The sequence below is a fragment of the Periophthalmus magnuspinnatus genome, chromosome 24, assembly GCF_009829125.3.
Source record: "Periophthalmus magnuspinnatus isolate fPerMag1 chromosome 24, fPerMag1.2.pri, whole genome shotgun sequence".
Taxonomy (NCBI): domain Eukaryota; kingdom Metazoa; phylum Chordata; class Actinopteri; order Gobiiformes; family Gobiidae; genus Periophthalmus; species Periophthalmus magnuspinnatus.
In genome coordinates this window covers 17,790,284-17,816,617 of record NC_047149.1, presented here as the reverse complement: position 1 = coordinate 17,816,617, position 26,334 = coordinate 17,790,284, and the positions used below count along the sequence as shown (strand labels likewise).

Here is a 26,334-nt window from a genome sequence, read left to right as displayed (position 1 = left end):
TGCTTCATGACAACACAAGGTGGAACAGAGCATTTTGAGCTTTGGAGATGTAGATAGGCTAAACATAAACAATTACTCAAACATGTCTGAATAAGTCAAAACAAAACATTGTGTATGTTTCTGATGAGGTAACATTCTAACATGGTTTAAAGCTCTCAAGAGTCAATTTTGCCTAATACAGTTTGTCCTAAACCTGGCCTAAGCCTACTTTTTGAAACAGGGCCAGTGTCTCCCTCCAGTGGAGGCTTCGGGTACCTACATCCAATCACAGGCCGTCTCCTAGGTCAGCTGACCAAAACACGGAAGTGGTTACGAATGTAAAATGTCAGGGTGTATAATCTGCAAATAGACATTTAAAACAACAAATTAAAGATGTATCTAATGCAGTTGTGTTACGGATTTGACATTTCATCTCATTTCTAAGAACAATCCTGCCTTTCTGGTAAAGTGACAATATGATCTTGTCTTTTCGTCTACAAGCTTCCCCCAACTAACACTGTTCTTCAATGTTCCATTATAAATCCACTATGTTGATAGATTTTCTAGCAGTCTTGATGCTATGATAATCTCTACTTTTTTCCAAAGCTTGACTTCAAATGTCAAAGTTTCATAATACAGCTTTATTTACTAGTTTGGACTTTTATTGATTCAGATTCAGTCTCGTTGAACGATAAGGTCAGAGGTTATTCATCGAGTTTAGCTTTCTGTTTACAGGCAAAATGTTGATTTCAAATCAATTAATATTTTGTTTTAAATTGTCCATTGGTTTGGTATTGTTGCTAATGTATCCTCATTGTTAAATTCATGAATATCTCCTCTACACCATGTCCATGTCATTCACATCTTGCAGCCTCTTTTTGTGAAGATGATGAAGGTTTTCCGGAGTCCAGCGCGTCATGGTTACGCTGTTGAAGTCTCTCCATTCATCCCAAACAGAGTGGCCTGTGCTGCCTCCCAGTATTATGGAATAGCAGGTCAGTATCTGTCTGCAGGACAAAGGTATAAATAATGTATCACAATAAAATAGAAGGAGTAACATATGTGAATATACTGTCAGGTTGTGGCACACTGTTGGTCTTGGAGGATAATCCAACAGGGACTGCACTCGTGCAAAGGTAATTCTCAATTCATTCATGATGCATTCAGGGCACACTTGTTTAAGGCACACTTTACTTTGAGTTGCCACTTTTCGGAAGAATGTTTTATTACTGAGTTTCAGGTTTAGTAATAATAATAAAAATAAATACATGGATATTCTGCTTCAATTGGTTTAATTCAGCATATTCAACAATTTGGTAGAGCAAGAAAACTGTTACATTCAACATTCAAAATACAATATTAACATATTTCTCAATCAAATGTCACTTAACAGCAGGACTGGTCAGCAAGAAACATTAGGCTAGCCCAAGCTGAGTTTTTCCTTATGTTATGAATACTGCTTTCAAGTTGAAGCTGCACCAATTTTTAATAATGAACTTTTTCATTGTTTTTGTGTATGTCTGCAGTTGGGAGTGGAGTGATGGTTTGTTCGATGTGTCCTGGAGTGAATCTAATGAACATGTTTTAGTGGCTGGAGGTGGAGATGGAAGTTTACAGCTCTGGGATTCGACTAATCATAGCGCTCCACTCAGAGTGACCAAAGAACACACACAGGAGGTATGTTCCATATTTGGAAAAAGGGAAATCAGTTGTGTTTTTGCTATATTACAAAGCGTTATGTAGAGTATTATGGACTGCTGGTTAACCTACAAGTACAAGCAATGGTATTGTCTATAAAATACAGGTATATGCTGTAGACTGGAGTCAGACCAGAGGAGAAAACCTTATAGTTTCTGCATCCTGGGACCAAACGGCTAAAGTGGTTAGTTCACAGTTTTAATCAATACTTTTGTGCTAGTTTGCATTAACATTTGACACTCTTTGCTATTCAGTGGGACCCTGGCCTGAAGTGTTTATGTACTCTCAGAGGTCACGAAGGAGTCATCTACAGCTCCATCTGGTCACCTCATATCCCAGGATGCTTTGCCACTGCTTCAGGTATGTTTTTAATCAGTGAAACTATGTGTGCAGTTTACAATATTTTATGAATGAGTAGAAATACACACGTCGTCTTTATGTTGTCTGGCCACAAGATGGTGGTGTTGACTGCCTATAACTTCATTAATTTGTTTTTATGATGATCTTGCAAACTTAGTCTTCATTCAGAATTTAAATGTAACTTTTGTAAAACTAGACTAAACCCAGGCTTAACTTGTACCTAAAAGGACTAAATCAGGTTTAAGTTAGCCTAAATTACAAGTTCTCTTTTACTAAATAGGAATAAAACAGGACAAAATCATGATTGAACGTGGCACTAAACAAAATAAATTAAACTATTCTAGGTTATAATTCTCTAAATTATTTTCTATATATGAAAGACTAAGGATACCTACAAAGCCCTGTGTACCACAAGGAGCACCAGTTGCACAGTTTGAGATCCTGTGATGTAAATTCTGTATGACTGCGACCAGCACGCCCCTAATAGAGCAGATGCACTGTATACAGCCAATAGATAACCATTTATTTAGCCCTATCAGATGTGGTATACTGAGGACAGTTGATGTAAAGTGTTGCTCTAGGCTACACTGGAGCTCAGTGAATCTAATCCAATGCTGTATAATTATGGTTTATCGTGCCGCACGACTGCTATCTATTATTTAACCAGAACCAGCTCTGGACACAAGCAAACACAATGAGATCAACAAATAGGTGTGTTTCTGTATTAGAGCCTCGTTGCACAGCACAGAATAGTGGACCATATTATAAAAAGCAAAGGTGAGACATTTTTTGGGGAGGGGGGTTGTCAGATGAGTAGCAGTGTGCAACACAACTTTAGGAAACAACTGAACTTCTATAGTAATATGTAATACAATTTCTTTATCTTATAAGTGGAAGTTGGGGCTCTTCTTACCTCTTTTTACTGTCCCCCTATCTCCTTTGGATTCTATAGGCCTTTTGAATCATGCCATCTGAAATCCTGCTATTGGCATCAGATATGGCAACCCCACTCACCCAAAACATTTTTTTTTTTTTGAGTTATGAATTTTTGTAAACTAATTCCAGTTCTTCATAGGTGCCTTATTTGTTCCATTTTCTATGATATTTCACTTTGCTGGTTATCAATCCACCCCTTGGAATTTAAACTAAGAGGTAAAAGTCTTAAAGGGCCCATATTATGCTATTTTTTGATCTATAATAATGTTGTTTCCTCATCACAAACCTGCCTGGACTTGTGTTTGGTTTCATTCACGCTTGTTTGAACAAAAGGTAAAAGGTAGCCGCTAATTTGAAAACTACCACTACTATGACATCACAAGGTGGAACAGAGCATTCTGAGCTTTAGAGATATAAACAAACTAATAATAAAGCATTACTTAAACATGTGAATGAAACAAAACACAACTCAGGGTACTTGAGGATGTAACAACATGATAGCATGGTTTAAAGCCATGAGTCAGTTTTGTGTAACATTAGACCTTTAATATCTGTATGTTTAGACTTGGAAAATAGTTGGAGTAAGTTGGATAGACCACGCTAACTTTGACTTCACTTGGCAACTGTAATGTTAATCCTAATTAGAAGACATTTAGTTGTGTGGGTAACAGCTCTGCATAGTGCGCATGTATAATTGATCTGTATGTAGCCACTATCATCGCGTGCTGCTAAATTGAAGCCCTGACCACAGAGACTGATTTGTGTGTTAATCTGATGAGATATTTCCGTTCTTCTCAAACCAATTAAACCAAAGTGGTTAGTGAAGCGCAGCTGCTCCGCCGTCAGCTCTGAGCCAGCGTCAGGTACTTATCAAAACCCCCACACACAAAATCATTTTCATACACTGATTATCTATAGACTTCCCACCAGTGCTAAGAAATCTGCAAATTCTCTCTGCTTTGGGCAACAAAACACCTTTATTCTCATTACAGGACATGAAAAGACATGAACTTAATTTACTAAGGCTGATTCTGTTCAGCAGTTTTAGGATTTAAACTAAATTATGCATATAACAATACAGTAATCTGGTTTTGGTTGTCCCAATATTTTGTCATATTTTCCTAATCTTAGCCATTGTGTGAATTCATAAAGTTGTGTGGTCGGTCATTGCATCTCATATAACAAAGACAACATTTAAACCCTGGCATGCATTTGTCAATATTCCTTGTTGTGCTTAAAACAATGAATTGCACTAGTAAGCACATATAGTTGAAACCAGACGTTTACATACACTATATAAAAAGACACATACCCTGTTTATTCTCCCTGTCTGACTAAACATTCTCTGAAATTATGTCTATTTGCTAAATGCCAGAATAATGAGATAAGCATTTGTTTTGACAATTTGTTTTGACAATTTTCAAAGTCAGAAGTTTGCATACATTTCATTGGTATTTGGTGCCATTGCCTTTAAACTGTATGACTTGGGTCAAGTGTTTTGGATGTCCTTCCACAAGCTTCTTACAGTATTTGGCAGGAATTTTGGCCCATTCCTCCTGACAGAGCTGGTGTAACTGAGCCAAGTTTCTAGGCCACCTTGTTTGCACATGCCTCTTCAGGTCTGTCCTTACATTTTCAGTAGGACTGAGATCAGAGCTTTGTGATCACCTCTCCAAACACTGACTTTGTGCTCCTTAACCGACTTTCTAACCAGTTTGTCAGTGTGCTTCATGTCATTGTCCATTTGGAAGAGCAATTTGCATCTAAGCTTTAACGTCCTGGCTTATGTCTTGAGATGTTGCTTCATTATTGCCACATAATGTTCTTTCCTCATGATGTCATCTATGTGAAGTGCACCAGTCTCTCCTGCAGCGAAACAACCCCACAACATGATGCTGCCGTGCCCGTATTTCACAGTTGGAATTTTGGAGACATCCCATCCCAACTGTGAAATACCCACGTATTTCACAGTTGGGATGGGATGTCTCCAAGAATTAAGGTCTTTATCCCTGTCTGCATTTGCAAACTGTAATCTGTCTTTTTATGTTTCTTTTGGAGTAATGGCTTCTTCCTGGCAGAGTGGTCTTTCAGCCTGTATTGATGTAGTACTCGTTTCACTGTCGATAATGACCCACTCTTACCAGCTTCAGCAGCATATTCACAAGGTCTCTTATTGTCAATAAACCTATCAGGAGCTTCCAAAGACATGACATCATCATCTGGGTTTTCCCAAACTCTTTAAAGGCATATTCATCTTACTGTATGTAAACTTCCCTCATTATTCTGGCATTTAGCAAATAAACATAATTTCGTTAATCCCAATTTACCTAAAACAGGAAAAGTGTAGTTAGATTTCATGACATACAGTGAGAACAGTGAGTGTCTTTCTAAATAATGTACGTAACTTCTGGTTTCAACTTTATTTATACAATTCGGCATTATGAGAATGTCTATATCCCAAGTGGTGCATATTGTTAAACTTAACCAATTGTCCCAACTAGTTTATGCTAATTTATGACTTTATCATTTCCTGTTATTGTATTCAGTTAAAATAAAAAAAAATAAAAAAAGAAATCGACTACAGCTCTATAGTTGCATGTGAGAAGAAAAATTCATATATAGTGTATTGATCTGATATTTTGTGTTTAGTTCAGTGTTGACACAGTTTGTTATTGTAAATGTTTATGTGTTGTTGTTAATGTAACTGCTTTTGTATGTGATACGTGGTTGCTATGACAACAAGTTGATGTGAAACTTGTATTCATCAGTTGCAGCTCTGTTTTTGGGGACCTGAGTTGAGACTGCTGTTGTTTTGCTCTTGTTTTGGCGTGGGTTATGGTCTACAGTAGCCCTTGTGTTCAGAAGAAGAAGAAGAAGAAATGTGGCGTGTTTCTTTACACCAGAAAGAAAACATACTGATGCATTTGAAGTGGTCCCCTGTAATTGTTTATTGATTGTAGTTTCTTTATTATTTTTCTATCCAGCAGCAGAATCCTCATCTCTCTGTCACAGGTCGCCTGCAGTGGGTCATGTCAGACTGATCAAACATCATATCAGTTTAAATACTCCTTTTTGTGCACTCTCTCTAAATATACACCACAGAATCTTTATGTAATGGTGATCACTTCTGACCAGAGATACCCATTTAATTCCATGTCTCAGTTATATAGAGAAACTTTTTTTGCATTTCCAGAATCAGTATCAGAAGACTTTTATTGCCATTGTCAGTGAACACAGCTCACAAACAAGGAACTTTTTTGGTGATGAAGTGCAACATAAAAACACTGAATAAGTACAAATAAGGGCATGCATAAAGTTAAAAAAAGATATGCTTAAAAATGCAATAATATACTTAGAGGTAAACAATATTTTTTATTTTTATTTTTTATTAAATGAAAATGAGCTGAAGTTTGCTATTTGGACACTAGCTAAATTAAGTACTAAATGGTCTAACGATGATGATATTGATTAATAGAAATATTAATATACATTTTAGCTGTTGGTCCACTTAATGTTTTCACTCCATCAAGTTGTACGATCATTCTTTTGAAACTGCAAATAATTTCAAATAAATGTAATTGCCCTTTGGTACAGAAAAAAAAACAAAAAACATTGCATTTATAGTTACTGGGTGTTAAGGAAAAGGTGAAAGACATAAAAAAAAAGACAAAAGAAAGTGGTTTACACTTTGAAATGTTTTTCTATTTCCTGCCATAAACAAGTGTTTATTGACCTTATCTTAACAATGCCACTGCTCTGTGCCTGAGACAACAGTGGTGGTATTCATTGTTTGTCCAGAATCTCCTTGGCTGTAATTTATTGTTTGTTTTAGTGAAATGGAACAAAGCTTAATGAACTTGGCAGCATTTTCAAGACAGGTTTTCATTCCGCTGGTGTTTGCACACATCTTAAAAGTTTTGAACTGTTAAGATGTTAAACTAATTGAATTTTAGATAATTGGCAGGTGTATTTTGCACCAGAATGTAGTTTATTTAGAGCACCGTATAACTTTTCAGGTGAACGTCCGCTGCCTGCCTGTCTCCATGGACATGTTACTGCTTTGCCTGGGGATTGCATAACTCATTATATATAGCATGTTTTCAATTGCACACATTTTAATGTCCCAAAATACGTTGAAAAAACATGCATTCTCCCTGTGAGTGGGGTAGCCTCACCACAGATCTGATTTGTAACTTGGCCTGGCTGTGTCACCTGCTTGTTTCTATGAAGATGGATGGTTTAATGACAGTCTATGGAACATTAAAAGTGAACAATTCGACAACAGTGCAATTTTGAACATCTATTTCCCAATGCTGACCCCTGGGTGACCTCTGACCTGCCCTCAGCCAATCACTGTGCCAGTTACACAGTCTCCCTGCAGCGGTGAAAGTCAGTGGCGTTATTATGGACGGAGGGGCTTGTGTGTGACAGATGAGTGATTGCGTACTGTGGCTGTAGGTCCCACTAGTATAGAGTACTCTGGACTTGGACTAGTCTGACTGGTTTAGACTGGAGAGGTCTGGATTTCGAGCTTGTACTTTGTATATTTTTTTCCCTCAGTGGATCTGCCCAGTGTGAACCTGCAGTGACAGATAAGTTAAGAAAGGGAATGAAATATACCACAGTGAAGTAAAGACAAGCACTCAGCAAATCCCTTGTGTTGGTTGTTTTGTACAATTCAGTGATGCATGTTTTAGTTTTACTTTAGATGACTGAATTCTAGCTTTTTTGTATGGCAGACAATGGTATTTAGACATAAAAATTTGAGTTACAATGAGAATTACAGGTGAATATAATTAAAAAATAATAATCTTTGCATGTCTGTTGAACAAAAAAGCATTTTGACTTGATTTGTTTCAATATATTTAACATTGTAGGCTATATACTATATGTATTATTTGGTATTGTTAGAATTGCCATGTGGAGTATTTTGAAAAGGGAGCTGGACCTCAAATGTCTGACATTGCCCTTTGAATCTTATGTAGCTGGATCAAAAGTACGGCTAAACAGGCAATAGTGGACGTTATTGAGCATGGAAGAATCTCTTATCTCAGTGCACAACAGCGTTCCCTCTGGCCACGCGTGGAATTAGCTCCATTAGCGTGATTAGCGTGATTAGCTACATTAGCGTGAGGAGCTACGGCCACTTTGAAGCTGTGGAGGCAGAGGTTTCGTTGCATCCCTGGATGATAAGCTTATCGGGGTTTCCCATGTCTCCGCTCTCGCCCTCTTTCTTCCTCCTTTCTTCTTCCGTCTCTCTCCTCTTCACCCTCGCTCCTCTCGCTCACGGTCAGAGTAGTAGTTTTTCATAATTTGGTCTGATGCCACATCAGAAACACCTCCAGCAGACGTTACAGCTCAGCCTGAGTTTCCCCTTAAGTCTCCTGTGGAGGTTGAAGATGATACGGGTTCCACAACAACAATATTATCCTCGTAAGGCCCCATATTACGCTATTTTCAGATTTATATTATAATACTGTTTCCTCATCAAAACATACCTGGACATCTTTTTTATTTCACACATTTAACACACAAACCGTGCATATTTAGGCTGAGTTCTTCTCACACACTGAAAACACCGTGTGATGTCATGTGGTAATACAGGAAGTGCTTAACTGTGTTTTTAAACTCCATACACGTTCAGTTGAATTATTTGGATTATTTCAGCCCTGGAACTGCCCATCTCTACTGAACTAAAGGTAAAAGGTAGCTGTTAAATGAAAACTACTGCTTCATGACATCACAAGGTGGAACAGAACATTTCGGATTAATAATACGGATTACTCAAACATGAATGAGTGCAAGATACAACTCCAGTTATGTTGTTGAGGAGGTAAGAGGTTTATAACATGGCCTAAAGCACTCGTGAGTCCATTATGTGTAATGTAGGACCTTTAAGGATAAGAGTTTATTTGACACATCCTTCAGTGCTGCCAGGGACTCATTACGTTTGCTGAAGACTATTGTGCATATTTTGGGTTGATAGGGGAAACCGGAGTGCTTGTAGGAAACCCACCCATACAAATATTATAAGTTTAGCTGTTGTTGTATGTTGTATGCATCACTTCAGTCTTTAGTGTTGATGGTGCATTCTTTCCACTGACAAAAGCCTCTGTGCGCTCCTCTGTAACGACACATAATAGTCCATTGTAATGTCGTGCTTCTTGTGTCTTCCTCGCGCTCGTCTTCGGTCTGCAGTGACATTTTCTTTTGCTTTGACTCTTGTGGTCATGGTTTTGTGGATAAGCTGTGGAGGAGGAAGATGTCGACTCGTGATCCATGGAAAACATCTCCAAAATGGCCGAATGCTTCGTCTTTGTGCCTCAACCCACTGTCTCCCACTCACATGCTAGCTTCTCCTTTGAAAACCTGCTTTAGCATGGTTTAAAATGAAAAGGAGCCTTGAAATGCTGAAGGATTAGCGTAGAGAGATGCCATCAACTGTAATGAAAAACTTAGGCAGCTCAGAGCACTAGGAGCATGTTTAATATAGTAAAGAAAACAAAATCCATGTCTGGCTTCGGTGTTTATGTCAGGGGATCATGTTGACACTTTGGAGGCAGAGTAAATACCCATTACATAAACCATAATCCTGTTTAACTAAGGCCTGTGTTGTTTCAAACTGATAACAGGGAAATATACAAAAGAGTGACAATACAATAGGTGCAACTGTACATATGTGAATATGTATGAATGTTAGGATCAAAATGAAAACTGTTTCATATGTTTGCAATACCTTAGGTTAGGATTAGTTTTCAATCAAGAATAAAACATGTATTGTAGCTTATATTTGGAGATTTTGCTTTTATTTGCCCACAAACATTATTTGTTGTCAATAAATAAGAACTATAGCCAAACAGGCTTGTCCAAACCCGACCTCGTCAGATTTCAGAAGCTAAGTATGGCCGGCCTTAAACCTCTGGGAATACCAGGTTCTTAAGTGGAGCATTGTGTCCTTAGGCAAGATACTTCACCCACCTTTCCTAGTATGATGTAGTGTGTGCGTGAATGTTGGTGGTGGTCAGATGGACTGATGGCGCAGATTGGCTTGTTTCTGTCAGGGAATGAATAATGCACTGTAAAGTCTTTTGTGTATCTTGAAAGACTTAATGCATTACAAAATATAGATATACACATATCACTAGGTGCTAGGCTACTGTAGGGAGCACGGTAAATGAAATAAAAATGAGAACATTTTGATATTTTAAAAATAGATGACTTTCCAAGCACAACCAGATTTAAACCAGATTTATAACAGCAACATATCACGTTGTAGAAGTCTAAACATGGCCTAAAGCCTAAAATAGAGCTCAAGTTCACTGAACTTACATGAATAATCTTCACCCTAAATTATATTTGAGTCAATTTAAACCAGAGTCTTACTCAGACTAGAACTCTAAAGATCTCCATGCAGAAGAAGGCCACATCCCACAATTTGAGAATCTCTGTACTAGTTCATATTTCTCATGTAGGCCTACTGTAAAAATCTAATCTGTATAGTACAGTTAACATCATCTCTGCATGTTATTAGTGTATTTTTATTTATTTGAGTATTGCATGCTGGGACCATAAGAATCATGGAAACCCAACATGGGGACCAGCCTTCCTTATGGGGACAAAATTATGTCCTCATAACATAAATCCTTTACTATAGCAACAAAAGTTTCAAAAGCTCCAAAACAATCTGAATTAAATTTTCTTTTACTATGGAACCTATACTTGCATCCTTTATTAGTGATCAACAACATGATTTAAGTTCAGATATGGGTTAAATAAGTTAAAAATAGGGTTTAGTAAGGTTGGGTTACTAGTACATATATTATCAGTCTTCAGTAAATGCATGAAAGTCAAACTATTGTCGCCAAAAAGCATGAAAACTCAACATGAGTGTGTGTGGTTGGGGGTCGGGCTGGAAGGGGGAGGGTCTCGCTCTGTTAAACTGTATCTGTCCAGATCAGCACATTCACCGCTGATCCCCTCCTGCTACAGTGTAGCTATACAAGAGGTTTTCTGTCACAACTCATGTTTAAGTGCAACCAGGGATCTCCCAGAGCAGAGGAGGTGACAGAGGAGAGGAAAGAAGGAGCAGAGGAGCGTGCAAAGCTCATCACAAGTGCAGAAAAATTCTAATATAGTCATACTCTGCAGGTAAAGTTAATACAAAGATCTACATGCACAATAGGCGATTTGTCCTGCTGGAAATGGGTTTTTGGGCGCTCCTGCTATTTTGCCTCAACTGTGCTTATACCTAGATGGTCTTAAATCAAATATTACAAACCCAAATTGATCATGAATTGTGGAAAATAAGCTGAAATCTGTTTTGGGATCTACAGTGGCAGAGTAAAACTTTTGTAATTACTATGTTTTCTTTCCTATATGAATTGGCTCATGCTTCAGTACAATGGGGACAACCTGTCAGGAGAGGAGGGCAACCAAAGTTCAGTGCCCAGGGAACCAGCTATAGACCTTGAGCTAGGTTTTTTAGGTTGAATTAACAGTGCAAGTTTAATGAAAAAAATTTACTGAGGTTATCGTTGTAACTGGTCACAAGGTGGTCTAAGTTGTATACATTTGCGTTACTTTAATTCACTACCAGAACATAAGATTAATGGTAATGGTAATGCAGCTTCCCATCTGGTGTTTTGTGTGTAACAGGATTGTGCTTGTGTTAGGTCCAGTCCTCCTCCTCCTTCTTCTCGCTGCAGTGTTTTAGGGAGTTTGAGTGAAACAGCTCTAAATGGGTTTAAGTATCACTTCAGAACAGAGTGGGAGTGAAGAGGTGGGTGACTGCTGCAGAACTGCATCACCTTTACTTTACTCTTGACATTAATCCTCCTGTAAACTCAACTGTACTTTTATATCTGCATCTTCTAACAGTAACTAACATCACATCATTTGTACTATACATCCATGAATCCAAGTTTCATGGTACCCATATAATCATTGTTTCATCATGGTCTGACCTTTGAGGCAAACTTTATTTAAAAAGAAAAAATGGCTAGAAACCAGACAAATCATTTTTAGAAGTGCTTCTTTAGATCTATGACATGATTTTATTTCTTTATGTCCTAGCTTTTATTTAACCAGGTGACAAATCCTCATTGAGATCAAAATCTTTTTTTAAAGGGCGACCTGGGTCAAAGTAATTTCATAAGAGAATAATGTCTAATTTCACAACTTTTCTTGTTCAAAATGAATAGATGCTGCCACCTGGAAAGCACATTCAATTTTTGTATGAAAAGTGCTTTATAATTAAAAGTTTTAATTACAGGTGTTGAAATATACCTTTAACAAACACAGATTTTTACTGTGAGCAGGGTCTACTCTCCACAGGTGAACTCGGCCTGCTTGTTTCCATGGAGATATAGATAAGTTTAATATTTTAGAAGATGTACTCAGAAGGTTAGTGCACCTTTTTGCCAATCCAATACTGCTTACATCTTACTGAGGTGTTGCCAAATAGCACTTTCTGTGCATTTAACCATAACCATTTTGTTTTAGTCTGAGCTTAAATAGCCCCATCAGTTTGTAAATGGACTCACTAAAATCAATATAAAAGCAGTGATATCATGCAGTGACGTTATAGGAGGTACCACTGCAGTGAATGGAGCAGTCGGGCTGAATGAGTGTCGCAGTGCGTTGGCAGGAACTCAAAGGAACTGACCCCTGAAATGAGGAAAGTTTTGTGTAGACACTGGAGTTAATGCTACTATCAAACACCGCCTCTGTGGTATAAATGTGCTTTTTGTTTTTTATTATTGTTTCATTTAATTGTTCTCTCTCTAATAACCATTTTCGTGAAATGTCTACCAAGTCAAATAAGTCTCTCGCTTGCCCAGTGTGTGTGTGTGTTTGTAAAGTTTATGGTATATGGCAACCAAAATTGCTTTACCTTCATTTCCCAAAAACTAATTGCAACTAAAAGCCGTCTGTGTGTGTGTGTGTGTGTGTGTGTGTGTGTGTATATATATATATATATATATATATATATATATATATATATATATATATATATATATATATATATATATGTATAATTTTTTTTTTTTCATTTACAGGTGATGGCACACTAAGAATATGGGACGTGAAGAGCGCTCTCTGTCGATTGGCTGTTCCTGCACACAAGACAGAAATACTGAGCTGTGATTGGTGCAAATATGACCAGGTAACAGTCACTTAAAGACCTGTAATGGTTACATAAAGGGTTGTTTTATTGAAGGTTCGGTTATACAGCACCTCCAAGTCACTAACTTATGTAATTGCCTATCCAAGTGTAGTGAAGGATGCATTATAGTACATATAATACATATACATATATATATACATATACATATACATATACATATACATATACATATATATATATATATATATATATATATATACATATACATATACATATACATATACATATACATATACATATATTACTTTCAAAAATGCAACTAAAGAATTGTTTTTCTCTAACCCTTGGTACAGAACCTTTTGGCCACAGGCTCAGTCGACTGCACCATTCGAATTTGGGATTTGAGAAATGTCCGTCAACCTTTGAGCCAACTACAGGGACATACCTACGCCATCAGAAGACTCAAGGTACACCAAGAGGCCATATCTACTACCACTACTACTGAACATGTACAAATGTGTTAAAGGGCTTTTTTCTAATACTATAATGTGTCCTCATCAAACACATACCCAGAGGTTGTTTTAGTTCATTCACACATGTTTAACACACAAATCCCCTTCACTCTGTGAAAAACACTCCGCCTTATGATGTCACATGGTAATACACAAAGTGCTCCACTGTGTTTTTAAACTCCATACATCTTCACTTGAATGATTCAGATGATTTTAGCCCTGGAATTGCCGATCTCTGCTGAATTAAAAACAAAGGTATTTGCAAACTTGAAAACTACTGCTTCATGACATCACAAGGTGGAACAGAGCATTTTCAGCTTTGGACATAAAATAAAATGCTGGATTATTCAAACCTGATATGTGTTTGAGGAGGTATCAGTCTAAAATGGCTTAAAGCTCACAAGAGTCAATTCTGTGTAATATAGGACTTTTAATTCATATTTTAATAATGCACTTTTTTTTTTATAAAATGGGAGCTTGAATTCAATAATATTTATACCACATCTATATAGGTTGTAAATTTTGAACATACAAAGGAAGAAAGAAAAGGTTTTAAACCGTATTTATGCAGAACTACAAGGCAGTGGCCATGACAGCATCAAAACACCCCCTTAAATGGAGCTAATGGGGCAGTCTGCAGCTCAGGCCCTTTACACAGATTAGACACATGTCACACCACAGCAAGAGGCCAAGAAAACACAACACCCACATTCATATACTATGTAATACTGTGTATAATCCACTCTGAGGGGACATTCACATTTTTATCATACTCTCAAAATATACCAATAAAAATATATTGTTTTTTTGTTTTGTTTTTTTGTTTTGAAGAAATATAATGTCTTCTTAAGGCAGTTTGAGCAAATCTGGCTCCCATTCATCTAACCTCTCCAATCACAATCACTCACACTGTCACTCTAAAATAGCTTATCTTATATACATTTCTTGAGAGCTTGCATCCATGCGAACAGTTGAAAGAATAGAGAATATATACTTTGAGTTAAAGAAAATGATTTGGTTCAGATACAGTACATTACGTCTCCTTATTGTACCAGGGATTTTCTCGGGTGACTCCACCTCCTCCCTCCTCCCTTCTCCCTCTCTCTTTTCTGTATTCTTATCTGTTAGAGCTGAAGCTTGGTGCTACTCCAGTGAATCGATAACCGCTTTAACAGATCTGCAAACTCCACACAAAACACACACAATGCAATCTAGTGTTAAAGAGGCCATTCTCACATTGAGTTAAACTAAGATGTCTACTACACTCTTTCTTTGAGTGTAGAATTAAACGATACTGACATAAGAGAAAACCTATGCACCGATGAAAATTTATGATAAACCACAATATTGTTTTTATTGATAATATGCTGCTGAACAAAGGCTTAGTGAAGGAAAGAAATATTTGTCTGAATTGCAGTAGGTTGATTTTAAAGGTGCTTGTATTTTCCATTATGTCATTAAAGGTCCTACATTACACAAATTTGATTCTTGTGAGGTTTTGGCCATGTCATAATGTTGTTACCTCATCAAAACATACCTGGAGTTTTGTTTAGTTTGAGTAATCCTGCCTTATTAGATTGTCTACGTTTCCAAAGCTGAAAATGCTCAGTTCCACCTTGTGATGTCATGAAGTGATAGTTTTCAAGTCAACAGCTCCCTTTTATCTTTAGTCCAGTAGAGATTGACAGTTCCAGGGCTTAAATTATCTTAATGATTCCAGTGAAGGTGTGTGGAGTTTAAAACACATTGGAGCACTCTCTGTATTACCACATGACATCACAAGGTGGAACAGAGTGTTTTCTGTTTGAGAGAAAAACTCAGCCTAAATTTGCAGGGTTTATGGGTTAAATATGTGTGAATGAAACAAAACTCAACTCCAGGTCTGTTTGTGATAAATCAGAACACAGTGTAATACGGGCCCTTTAAACTATCTCTATGAAGACAAGAAGATGATGCCACCCGGTCAAGTTACAGATCGTTCAAATTAAGACTGCAGTATGTCCGTTTGAGCAATTAAAAAAAAAAAAAAAAAAACATGTTATTTTGTCCTTCAGTTATTTCATCTAAACCTTAGAAGACTGAACAGGACAATAGCACCCCATTTGGTGAAACATAAAATATCTCAATAGAAAGGGTGAAAATGAAAAAACGATTGTCTTCAGGAAGGAACAGACGCTGAAACCCCGATTTTCTTTTGTGTCAACACAGTTTCATGTAAAGCTCAGCAGGACAGAAACTTCAAAAAACATCTGAGATCATTTGTCTCAGAGATGCATTTCACTTTGAATTTAAACGTGTGTGTTTTAGTGAAAGATGGGGTATTCCTCTTCTATGGGGTATTAAACGCTAACACATATTAGATAGATCACCATGTTACCTTTTATTGTTTTGAGAAGGTTATATTTGCCAAAACCAACATATTGACATGTTTAATATCTTAATAATAATCTTTAGTTTTGTTTTTGACACCCCTCTTCCTTTGTTTTCCGCACTAAGTCACTCCCCCTTCAGAGCACTATCACAAGACATCACATGAAATTTGTCAAGTTGTAGTGCACAGTTTTGTATCATGCTTTTATGTATTTATAAAAAAATGTCATGTGGGAGCATGGAGAGCTCTGACCAGAATCGTGCTGCTAACTGTAAGGAGGGTTCAAATAGGGCCTGGGAGAGAACACACAATTACTCAAACATGCTTGGATGGCATATAAAACCTTTTTAAGCATGTTTTTGATTAGGGAGCAATGTTTAACACGGTATAAAGCTTCAAAAAGTCGATTTTGCATAATCTTGAAAGACCAGGGAACTCCTCCAGCTGAGAAATGAGACGTCAGAACACAGGACTCAGCAGGGGGAGGTGGGCTGGTTCAGCTTTCATGTTTGTTTGATTTTTGCTTTGAATATAACTGTGGATAAATATGTGGTTAGGATGTTTGTGCTTTTGAATATATTTACAGTACATTACTAAAAATCTTCCATTCCTGATATAATAATGACCAACACTTAAACCAGCAGTAGTCATTATTACTATTTTTTTTTATTACCATCTTCTCATTTTACTAATTTGCCACGAAATTAACTTGATGTTTCTTTTGAATTTTTGCAGTTTTCTCCCTTCAGTAAAACTGTGCTGGGATCCTGCTCCTACGACTTTACTGTGAGGTAAGAGATTTTGAAGGATAAAAACTACACTACACACAAAAAATAAAAAATAAAATGAACTGTTGGCTTGTGCCCTTGTAATTACTTTATTTTGAACCATAGACAAATAGCTAGGATTTTAAGTTAATCGATTTAAAATGTCAACATTAACTGAACATAAAAGAATTACATGGGGGGAAAAAAACTACCCAAACAATATGGTCAGATGGTTACATTTTTATTTAGCATATAGTTTTATGTAGTACTTTTCCATCGTCAGGGCACTCAAAGCTCTTTACATTGAGAGCAGGATTCGAACCGTCAACCTTCGGATCAGTGGACAAACACGCTAACAAATGAGCTACTCTCGCCCCATCTGTACGCTTGACTTTTTTTTAGATTAAAACAAGGGGCAAAAATCACAGTTATTCTCATCAGACACTATCGACATGTGACACTGAATGAAAATTAAATTAGATTAAATAATTGCTCTTGGTCAGTTACATCTTCGGGTCAGATCGGGTCAGAATCCTTTGTTTTGAGGAGATTAAAGTTCACCCCAGTCTACATCTGTGTATCTGTACATGGAGCAGTGCCCGTCCCTTTGTCAGGGAACAGCCTCTGATAATGTGTGTTGTAGATGAGCTCAAAGCTGTTAATATGTGGATCATTTCAAGCTCCAATGCCCCCAGTATTTCCACACTTTTTAATCGTTTTGCGTCTCTTTGAGGGAGATTCTTCCACAGATCTAAAAGATAACTAGTTTTATCAAAGTGTATCAAAGATGGATGGATTGTTAAAAGTGCTGTATCTGTTTTTTTTCTGTCTTTAATCGTGAAAAACAAAACTAGTTCATTTTAAACAGAGGTCTAGGTAGTCCTCACTTACCTTACACATTCCTACCATCCTCACTATTTGCCATGATGAATTTATAAGAACGTTTCACAAATTTCAGAGGACAGATTGGAGTTTTGCAATCACAGTAATGCTAACAATAACTAGCATGTTGACAGTGCACGTCCTGACTCTGAGGATATTTAAAAAAAAAACAACAAAAAAAAAACAACAACAATAACTTTATAATTAGATGCAGATGGCACACACTGGTCTCATTTACAACCTAAGAGCTGCTTAGATAATATGTAGTAACTGTGGCAAAACTTTTAGCTTAGTCTTTGATAAATACAGTAAAATATAAATATTTTTGTTATATTTTTGGTATTGTCTAAGTTAAGGATTTCCTCAAAGGTAACATGGCGAGATAGCTCTACGATACTTTTATTAATTATATGTTTAATTTGTGTGAATGTAGACCGTTTTAGTGAATTGATTATCTCTGTGCCAGATATATAGAGCCATTGCCCATATGATAACACACAGGACTGTCCTTCACGCTTCATGGAGTATAGTTAATGGAGCTTTATTCATTTTTGTGAAGGATATACATTAATTACCTGGCCATTTCTCTGTAATTGCTACTGTAAGTCAAGGCCTCGAGACACAGCTTTGGGAACCTAATTTCAGCAAGCGCAGGTTATTCCGAAGTACATTTATGACTGGAAATAGAGGCTTTGATTAGCATTAACTTTAACAGCATTCACGAGAGTCTGGTTTATGGTTAATATCTATCCAGATTAATCAAAAACTGGCACAAAGATCAATGTCTTCCCTGTCAGCACCACAGACTGTATAAAGAAGTGGACTAAGGGAGTGTGACGTCACCTATAGCGTTCAGTTCCAGTCAAATGAAGCTCGTCGAGGCTAGCGGTTAAACAGGCAAATTTGGATTCTGACTGCGGGTATCATAGCAACTAAAGAGCCAATTCGGCGCGAGGCTGTTGAAGATAACTCCCCTTCCTTCTGCTTAGCAACACTGTCAATCAAACCTGTTGCTAACGCTAGCAGGAGTGATCTCGGGGAAAGAAGGTGCCTGATTTGTCTGTTATTAATGTTCATATCTTGGTTTACAGACACAATAGCGAAATAAAGACACCAGGATCATGTAGAGCGGGTTAATACGTACATTTTAACACCAAAATGACGAGCCTGACAGCAATAGTTATGGAGAGAAGGGTGACATTTTTCAGTGTAAAGTGAACTGGAGCCAGAGCCGAGGGAACCGGAAGAGCACCCATGTTCACTTCCTATTTGGAAAGCAACGGCTAGCAGGTTAGCTATGGCCGTTTATATGTAAAGTCTATGGTCAGCACAAATGAATATAAAGTCAGTAATATGTTTGTCAACCCAACCCATACACATCAGGAGATAAAGTAGAACATTATGAAGTTTCTGTTTGTATATTTCTCTTCTGTATCTGATCCTGATATGACTACTTCTGAATTGAAACTGAAAATTAGTGCAGAGAGAATATGTTTTGTGTGTCCGGAGAGAGCTCTACAGACAGTTACTAGCGTCACTATAAAATGTATAGTGACGCTAGTAACTGTCTGTATGTTCTCCAATTTATAGTATACATTAACCATAAAAACAACAGCTTTTCTCCAAATACTGTGCAATATAATGGAATTTATGAACATATGTAGTTCTGTTTTGACATTTTTGATAATAATTAACAGAATCGGTTCTAAAACTGAGGTATTGATCATGTGCTGGTACCTGAAAAACATTGGAAGGTGCCCATTGCTATCTGAAATCTGTTTTTATAATGTTAACTCAGTTTATTGACTTAATCGTTAACACTACTGAGTCCCCAGAGATGACACAAATAACAATTAAAAGTTATTATTTTGTGTTCTGCAATGCACTCACTATGTCATCAAAACAGCTTCAATTTCACAGAACATGTTTTGGACTGTTCTGATCCAGCTGTGTTTCCTCGTAAACCCACAGTGTCGTGCGTCGTTTAATGCTGAGGCAAACGATGCTTTTAACGACTTGCACCTGAATGCATCGTGGAGTAAACGACATAGACCAAAAGCCAAAGGGAAAAAAGCATTTGAGATGGATGTGAGGGAGAGTGGCCCGCTGCCAACTGTGTGTTTTATTGATCCGTTCATTCATTGGCTCCAGTTCTGAGCAGCGAAAAAGAGAATGTACTTAACCCTGAAGCAGAGAGATCTGAAAGTCAACACAGCCGCCACCATCACTCTGTGTCTGTGTCATTTAAAACACCTACAGCTATAGCATGATTTATTCAATTGTTATATTTTCAACCATTTGTGGAAGCAGTGAACACACCTGGTCGTCTGTCGAATTTCACATGCATTTGTGATTTTTTTTTTTTTTTAGTTATGGCACAAATGGGAAATGTTTTCAATATAAAATCAAAATTAGCATATTTTGTTTAGTGGGATTCTACCTGTGTTAAATATTTGGCATAGTTTTACGTGAGATGGCAAAAAATAATGCATGGATTTTTTTTTATTATTTTTTTTGCATCAGAAAAAAGGTGAAAAATTATAGGAGGTATCTATGCCATCAATGTGTACAATTCCATCCGAAATGCAGCAACAATTTATTCACAAGGCATTTTTCTGGCAAATAGGTGCCATATTGTGCTTGTATGTGTTGTATAGTTTTAATCTATGGCACCCGTGAATCATTATATTTTCATATTTTTCACATTTTAAATCGCAATATTCATCTAAAATGACTTAATAAAAGAAAGAAGCCCACTGACTTCTGCATTAGAGCCGTGTAGCTGTCAGCACGTCCAATGCGTAGCTGCAGATCACACTAGTGGGTAGTGGAATTACATTTATTTTTTTTATTTGTACCAAAATGACTATGTGACGCTGCCGAATCCTTCATGTATCATCGATTAAGAAAATAAAAGGGGGATTGATCGGCACTATGGTATCTTGAAAATAAGTGATTAAAGATTGCTCAAACATGCACAAATCACTCCAAAAACAACTTTGACGGTAAATGAGAAGGGGAAACATCTACGACATGGTTAAAAGCTCTTAAAAGTGGATTCAAGTCTTTCAGGTAAACTACATTTCGGTGAAACCTGTAGTCTAACCTGTCATATATGTTTCAGTCATACTTCGTACTTTGTGGATCTGGACTCTCTGTTGTCACAATAAATCAATAAGAATTACATTATGCTAAATAGTTTATGATAGTGTATATGTTTGACTGACGTGATATGATGTGACTGCTGTGCTCTGTTGGCAGCTACTGTGAACTGATTTCCACTGTTCCTTTGTCCCTGGAGGCTTCACATTCTTCCTTTTAATTAGAGCCTGTAGCATTTCAAGAGATATACGGACTTCCCACTTCCCAGACATTTCCCCGCATTCTCTGGCCTTTAAAACATTAACAGTTGAAGATATGTTGTGGAAATGATCTGCAAGCTCATACTTACATCATAATTTACTAATCGCAACATATAACGTGCTACCATATCTGACAGATGTAAGCCCTGAGAAATGGCCTTTCCTTCATTCTTTATTTGACCATCTCTATCTAGCTCAGGAAGGTTCACCTGTACAGAAGAAAATCAAATAGTAAATATTGCAGTTAAAAACACATACATTGAAAAGGCAAATATTTGTTACGGTAAGTCTTGAGCAGACAATGTTAAACTATTGCAGATCATTCAATGCCAACTTGCCATCTGCACATTTGCTTATGTGGTTTATTACTGTACTAACTTGTCTGGAGGAGGATACACCACCTGCTTGTTTCAGTGAGCTGCTATTGCTTTAATGGCCCCATATTATGCTAAATTGACTCTTGTGAACTTTAAGCCATGTTAGAATGTTATCTCCTAAAAAACATACCTCAAGTTGTGTTTTGTTTCACTCACAGATGTTTAAGTAACTCTTTATTATTTGTCTGTCTACGTCTCCACAGCTGAAAATGCTCTTTTCCACCTTGTGATGACATGAAGCTGTAGTTTTCAAGTTAACAGCTACATTTTACCTTTATTTCATTAGAGATTGGCAATTCCATGGCTGAAATGATCTAATTAGTTATTATAATGAAGGTGTATGTAACGCAGAGAAGCACTTCCTGCATTACCACATGACATCACAAGGTGGAACAGAATGTTTTCTATTTGATAGATGAACTCAGCTAAAATATGCAGGGTTTGTGTGTTAAACATGTGAATGAAACAAAACACAACTCCGAGTATGTTTGTGGTGACGAAACAACATTAGATCAGAAAACAGCCTAACATGGGTCCTTTAAGCAGAATCTTACAGGTGTTTTTATTGCTCAAAACTACATTAAAAACACACTCTGTGAGGAAAACATATATACTGCCATAACATCCTTTATTGTAAGCCTTCTAAATATGCTAAAAGTCATTTTCACCCTGTGGTTCCAGCGTTAATGGACCAAGACTGAAGATAGATTGACTGCTCGGTGAGTGATCGTAGGGGGTTAGTTTGAAAACTTGATGGGTGAATTTCTTAAGCTCTTAACGTGTTTAATTTAATCTTCTTTATTAGCTCCGGTGAGATAAACCAGGCTCGTTCATTACTGCGCTGATAGCATTTGCACTGCTGCTCTTCATCAAATCCTATCTGTGAGGAAGAGCGGCTTATGTGGGCTGGTACAAAATGTCTAATGCAGGTTAGATGAGGAAGAAGGAAGGAGTCAATTTGGAGCATTTTGTTTTTTAATCAAATGCAACTTTTTGAGCTTTTGAGCATGTTAAGATTTCTAATAAATACTCACTATTTTTGACCACTCATCAACACTACTATACCAAAACTGAAGGCATAAATCAACCGTTAGTAATTCAGTATATCAGTATAGTAAAATGCAGCAGTAAATTTTACCTTCCATTTTTACTTTTTTTTTTTTTTTTTTTTTAAAGATGGGCCTTACCAGAGAATTTTTTTAATGAATTTATTTATTTATTTATTCACTATATATATTTTTTTTAAGCCTTATGATAATATGAGGGGTCAGTATCAAAATCCAACAGTAATTTGCTTTTATTTAAAAATGAATGAATGAGACTTAAGCTTGTAGTCTGATGTCTATCTTCTCTTGTGCCCTCACCTGCGGAGTCTATGTGACAAAGCTAGTTTCTATACAAAACACTGGTTTAACAAAAATGCATCACAAATAAAAATACGAGTCTGTTTAAAATGAACACAAAACAGTAACATTTTAGAATAACAACAGTTTTGATAGCCTTAATAAAGCCAGAACAAACACTTAATTCATAATGAACTAATTTATTAAGAGTGATTACTAACTACTTAATTAATACCCTAAGTCCTAACCTGTTATGTAAGTATTTAATTAATGTGTAGTTATCATCAAATGACACCAAAACAATGCAAAGAAAAGCATTTATGTTTACATTAGGATCGGTCATTTCCGATTCCCCACAGCATCAAAAGAACAATATTTGGGTTTTCCTTTCCTCTCAATAGCAGGTCGTCATTACCCACTCATTGTACTACGTGTTTATTTGCATTGCAACCTGTACGTGCAGCTCTTTCATTGAGAGCGCAGTCCTGTGTTTGGAACCAGGAGCAGGAAGTCCGCAGGTGTGAGCAGGTGTACACAGGTGTATACAGGGAGCAGGTGAACATTGATTGGAGATACAGCGTACAAAAGACTCACAATAGTGCACTCTCTGAGGTAAACAACAGACAAAACATATGAGTAATCACATGTATGGTGAATCATGAAGGCTATATTTACATTTTATATGTTTTTTTTTGGGTTTTTTTTTTTAATATTACAGGGAAATATAATGGCTAAACTTTCATTGATGTCTGTTAACTTTAAACTATATGTATTGATATTGTTACATAACATTATTATTATAACATATATTACTTCATGTTTAGATTCATTTGTGAATTTGAAAGCCCTTTCAAAACAAAGATGGACTTTTTTGATATCAGGACAGCATTGGAGTTAAATATAGGTACTAATTTATCTAGGGGTTTCAGAGTGATGAAAAATTACAACATAACAATTAACAAGTTTAAAGCAAAATATGTTACGAATGAAAAAAAGTCCTTAAAATGTTGCATATATAATATTGTATACCTACCAAAGCATTTATTAGTTACAATTTAGAATTTCAAATCTAACTTATCATAAGTGTATTTGGAATATTATGGAACCAATGATGTACTGACTGTTACATCGACTTTATACTGATTGCGAGGCGGGTCGGTTCGTACTTACAGATTGCCTATTACACCAACTGTGACAGCTGCAGTGTGTATTTGAACAAGGCAATGCAGTTTCATGCACATTCACGCAGATTCACGTAGTAACACACATACCTGAAAACCAACCCAGACGGCTGCGGTGTCTGGGATAAATAGACATGTTGTAGTTTCTTTCCGCAGACCCACGCCTCACCTAGACGCACTCAGCCGAGGTCAGTGTGGCAGGTTGCGGGACCCAGGTGAGTCCCGCAACCCGCCACACTTTCAGTCAGTGGTCAGTTAGCAGACTGTCTCCTTGTTATGGTTACCAACATAACCTTGGCTCTTTGACATTTGATATTGTCCATGGTAACCTTTTAATAATGGCATTATATTTCAGCCCGTTAATGGGTTTTAGCTTGATAGGCCCATAAAGTTTAATGGAGATGGGGAGGCAAAATGTTTATTGTTTATAGTATGAATGAACCTCTTGGATATGCAACATTATAATCATGAATTCGTGAATAAAAGTAATTGTGTGATATATAAAATTTTATATTCAATCCGGTCATAGAATTATTTCAGTCTATTGTTTTGTAAATTGCTAACAAGGCTAAGATTAGCTTCTTATTTTATCTACATATGGACCTTATCTCACACTCAATGTAATTATGTCATCTCTGTTGATTTATTGCAGTTAATTATCACATTGTGGTCGGACATGTCGTGGGCCTGGTCTTCTCAGTAGTATTACATTTCCCTCTGTGTCCTCCATCATTGTGCACACTGTTAGATGTTTGTTTTAGATAACTCTAGTCCTCTGTGTATGCTCAGGCTTAATATCCGTTTGTAATTAGCATCACTTCACCTTTCTACCGTTCCTGCCTTTTGTTCCCGTGTCCCATTGACCAGTGTGGTTCTTCCATTACATTCAAAGGCTCTGAGGATCCGCTGACGTATTTATGCAGCATGACGCTTTTGTAAAACCAGTGGAAAACTTGTTATGAATGAGTTGTTTTGAGGAATTGCACAAAAGGTGTAATAAGAGTCTAAAGCAAAACAGGCCATGCGTTTGGTAGCTTAACTTCCTAGATTCACCTTAAAAGAGTTAATGCAACATCTTCATGAAGGATATAGTGGCACAGTTGTGAGCCATTTTGCATTTCCAAGTGAAGCTACTACTTTTCAGAGACTTTTGTGTGCATTTTGGGCCACATAAGTAACAAAGTATATGACATTTTTCTTTTGTAGCCACTAGAGATGGGACAGGATCTCATGCCACAAGATCTCACAAGACAAGATTGTGATTGTATCTTTGATTTTTTTTTTTCTTTTTATACCTGTTTACACTTGAATTGGACAAAAAAAGGGTTAAGCATTAGTGAGTTGCACCTCCTTAAGAAGCTGTAGTTCCAAAACACAGTGATATAATAATACTGACAACAAAAATATTAAATAAAATGCATAAAAACTGCTAACTGGATTTCACACTTTATATATTAGGAGTTATGTCAAAATCTCATCTTGAATTGTTCTCGTGGGTCCTATAATCATCTTGTCTTTTTTGCGTTTCATCCCACCCACCATTATGTTCTACAGCAGCGACTTCCAAAGTGTGGTCCAGGGCCAGGGCCACTAGAGGACAATATTAAGCAAATTTTTCCTTTAAATAGAGTCAACTTTCTTGTGGGTCCCTGAAATAGCTTAGGGAATAACTGTTGTATCTTGAATCCTTGAGATGGATAGGAAGCACTTGCTCCAGATTATTGTGTGCTTGTAGTTAGATCTGTCACGATAACACATTTTGAAGTGCGTTATATTGCTGAAGAAATTATAGACAATTAATGATAACATTGAAAGAAATTTGTGCCACTGACACAAAATGTAATAAATAGATGGTAAAATGAAACACTATGATGAGGAATAGAAGTTATTTATTCAACCTTCTTCAGCTCAAATCTAATCATAGTACAGTCCTCCCTAGTATAAGAAAAAGTACCCATTATAAATATTGACGGTCAAAAATGCTGTTCCATCCATCATGTGTTATGTATTGAGCCATAAGTCAGTATAGTACTTATCATGATAGGCCTACCTTCCTTGTACCATCCTTTAGACTTAGTAGCTGTGACTATAAGCAATAGATGTAAGCACATTCACTATAATAGGTGTGCGTGATGGTCATACCCCATAGAATACACTGAAACAGGTGAAGCAGAGGATACCTGTAAAAGCATGAACGGAAACACCGCTTACGTCCGATGCTAAAATTAAACCTGATGATACAGAACTGACAGGATCTAAGGAAATGGAGAGACAAAGAGATGAGAGCAAGCCAATAAACTACAGCCGTCCGACACCGAGCTGCAGCCAATCAGCTAATGGCTCGGCTCTGGTCTTTCCCTGGTCCACGGTCTCTGGTCTGACGTGGGTCCAGACCTCTGCCAAAAATCCTGACGCAGCAAAACGCACGCACGCAGACACC

At 37.0% G+C, this 26,334-nt stretch overlaps 1 protein-coding gene across 2 annotated transcripts in view; it reads left to right on the top strand.

The window, feature by feature from the left end:
- Nucleotides 1–308: 308 nt before the first annotated feature.
- The window catches only part of pex7 (peroxisomal biogenesis factor 7), a 38,293-nt gene continuing 12,267 nt past the window's right edge, over nucleotides 309–26,334 (top strand). The window contains exons 1-9 of one of the 2 annotated variants that reach the window (XM_055232272.1): nucleotides 309–442; nucleotides 866–974; nucleotides 1,058–1,115; nucleotides 1,506–1,656; nucleotides 1,784–1,861; nucleotides 1,932–2,037; nucleotides 13,032–13,138; nucleotides 13,453–13,566; nucleotides 16,718–16,773. In XM_055232272.1, coding sequence (XP_055088247.1) covers nucleotides 866–974; nucleotides 1,058–1,115; nucleotides 1,506–1,656; nucleotides 1,784–1,861; nucleotides 1,932–2,037; nucleotides 13,032–13,138; nucleotides 13,453–13,566; nucleotides 16,718–16,773 — 779 coding nt within the window. In that variant the 5' untranslated portion in view covers nucleotides 309–442. Of the gene's footprint in view, nucleotides 443–850; nucleotides 975–1,057; nucleotides 1,116–1,505; nucleotides 1,657–1,783; nucleotides 1,862–1,931; nucleotides 2,038–13,031; nucleotides 13,139–13,452; nucleotides 13,567–16,717; nucleotides 16,774–26,334 lie in introns of both variants that reach the window. The other variant, XM_033990826.2, reaches the window with a different exon arrangement.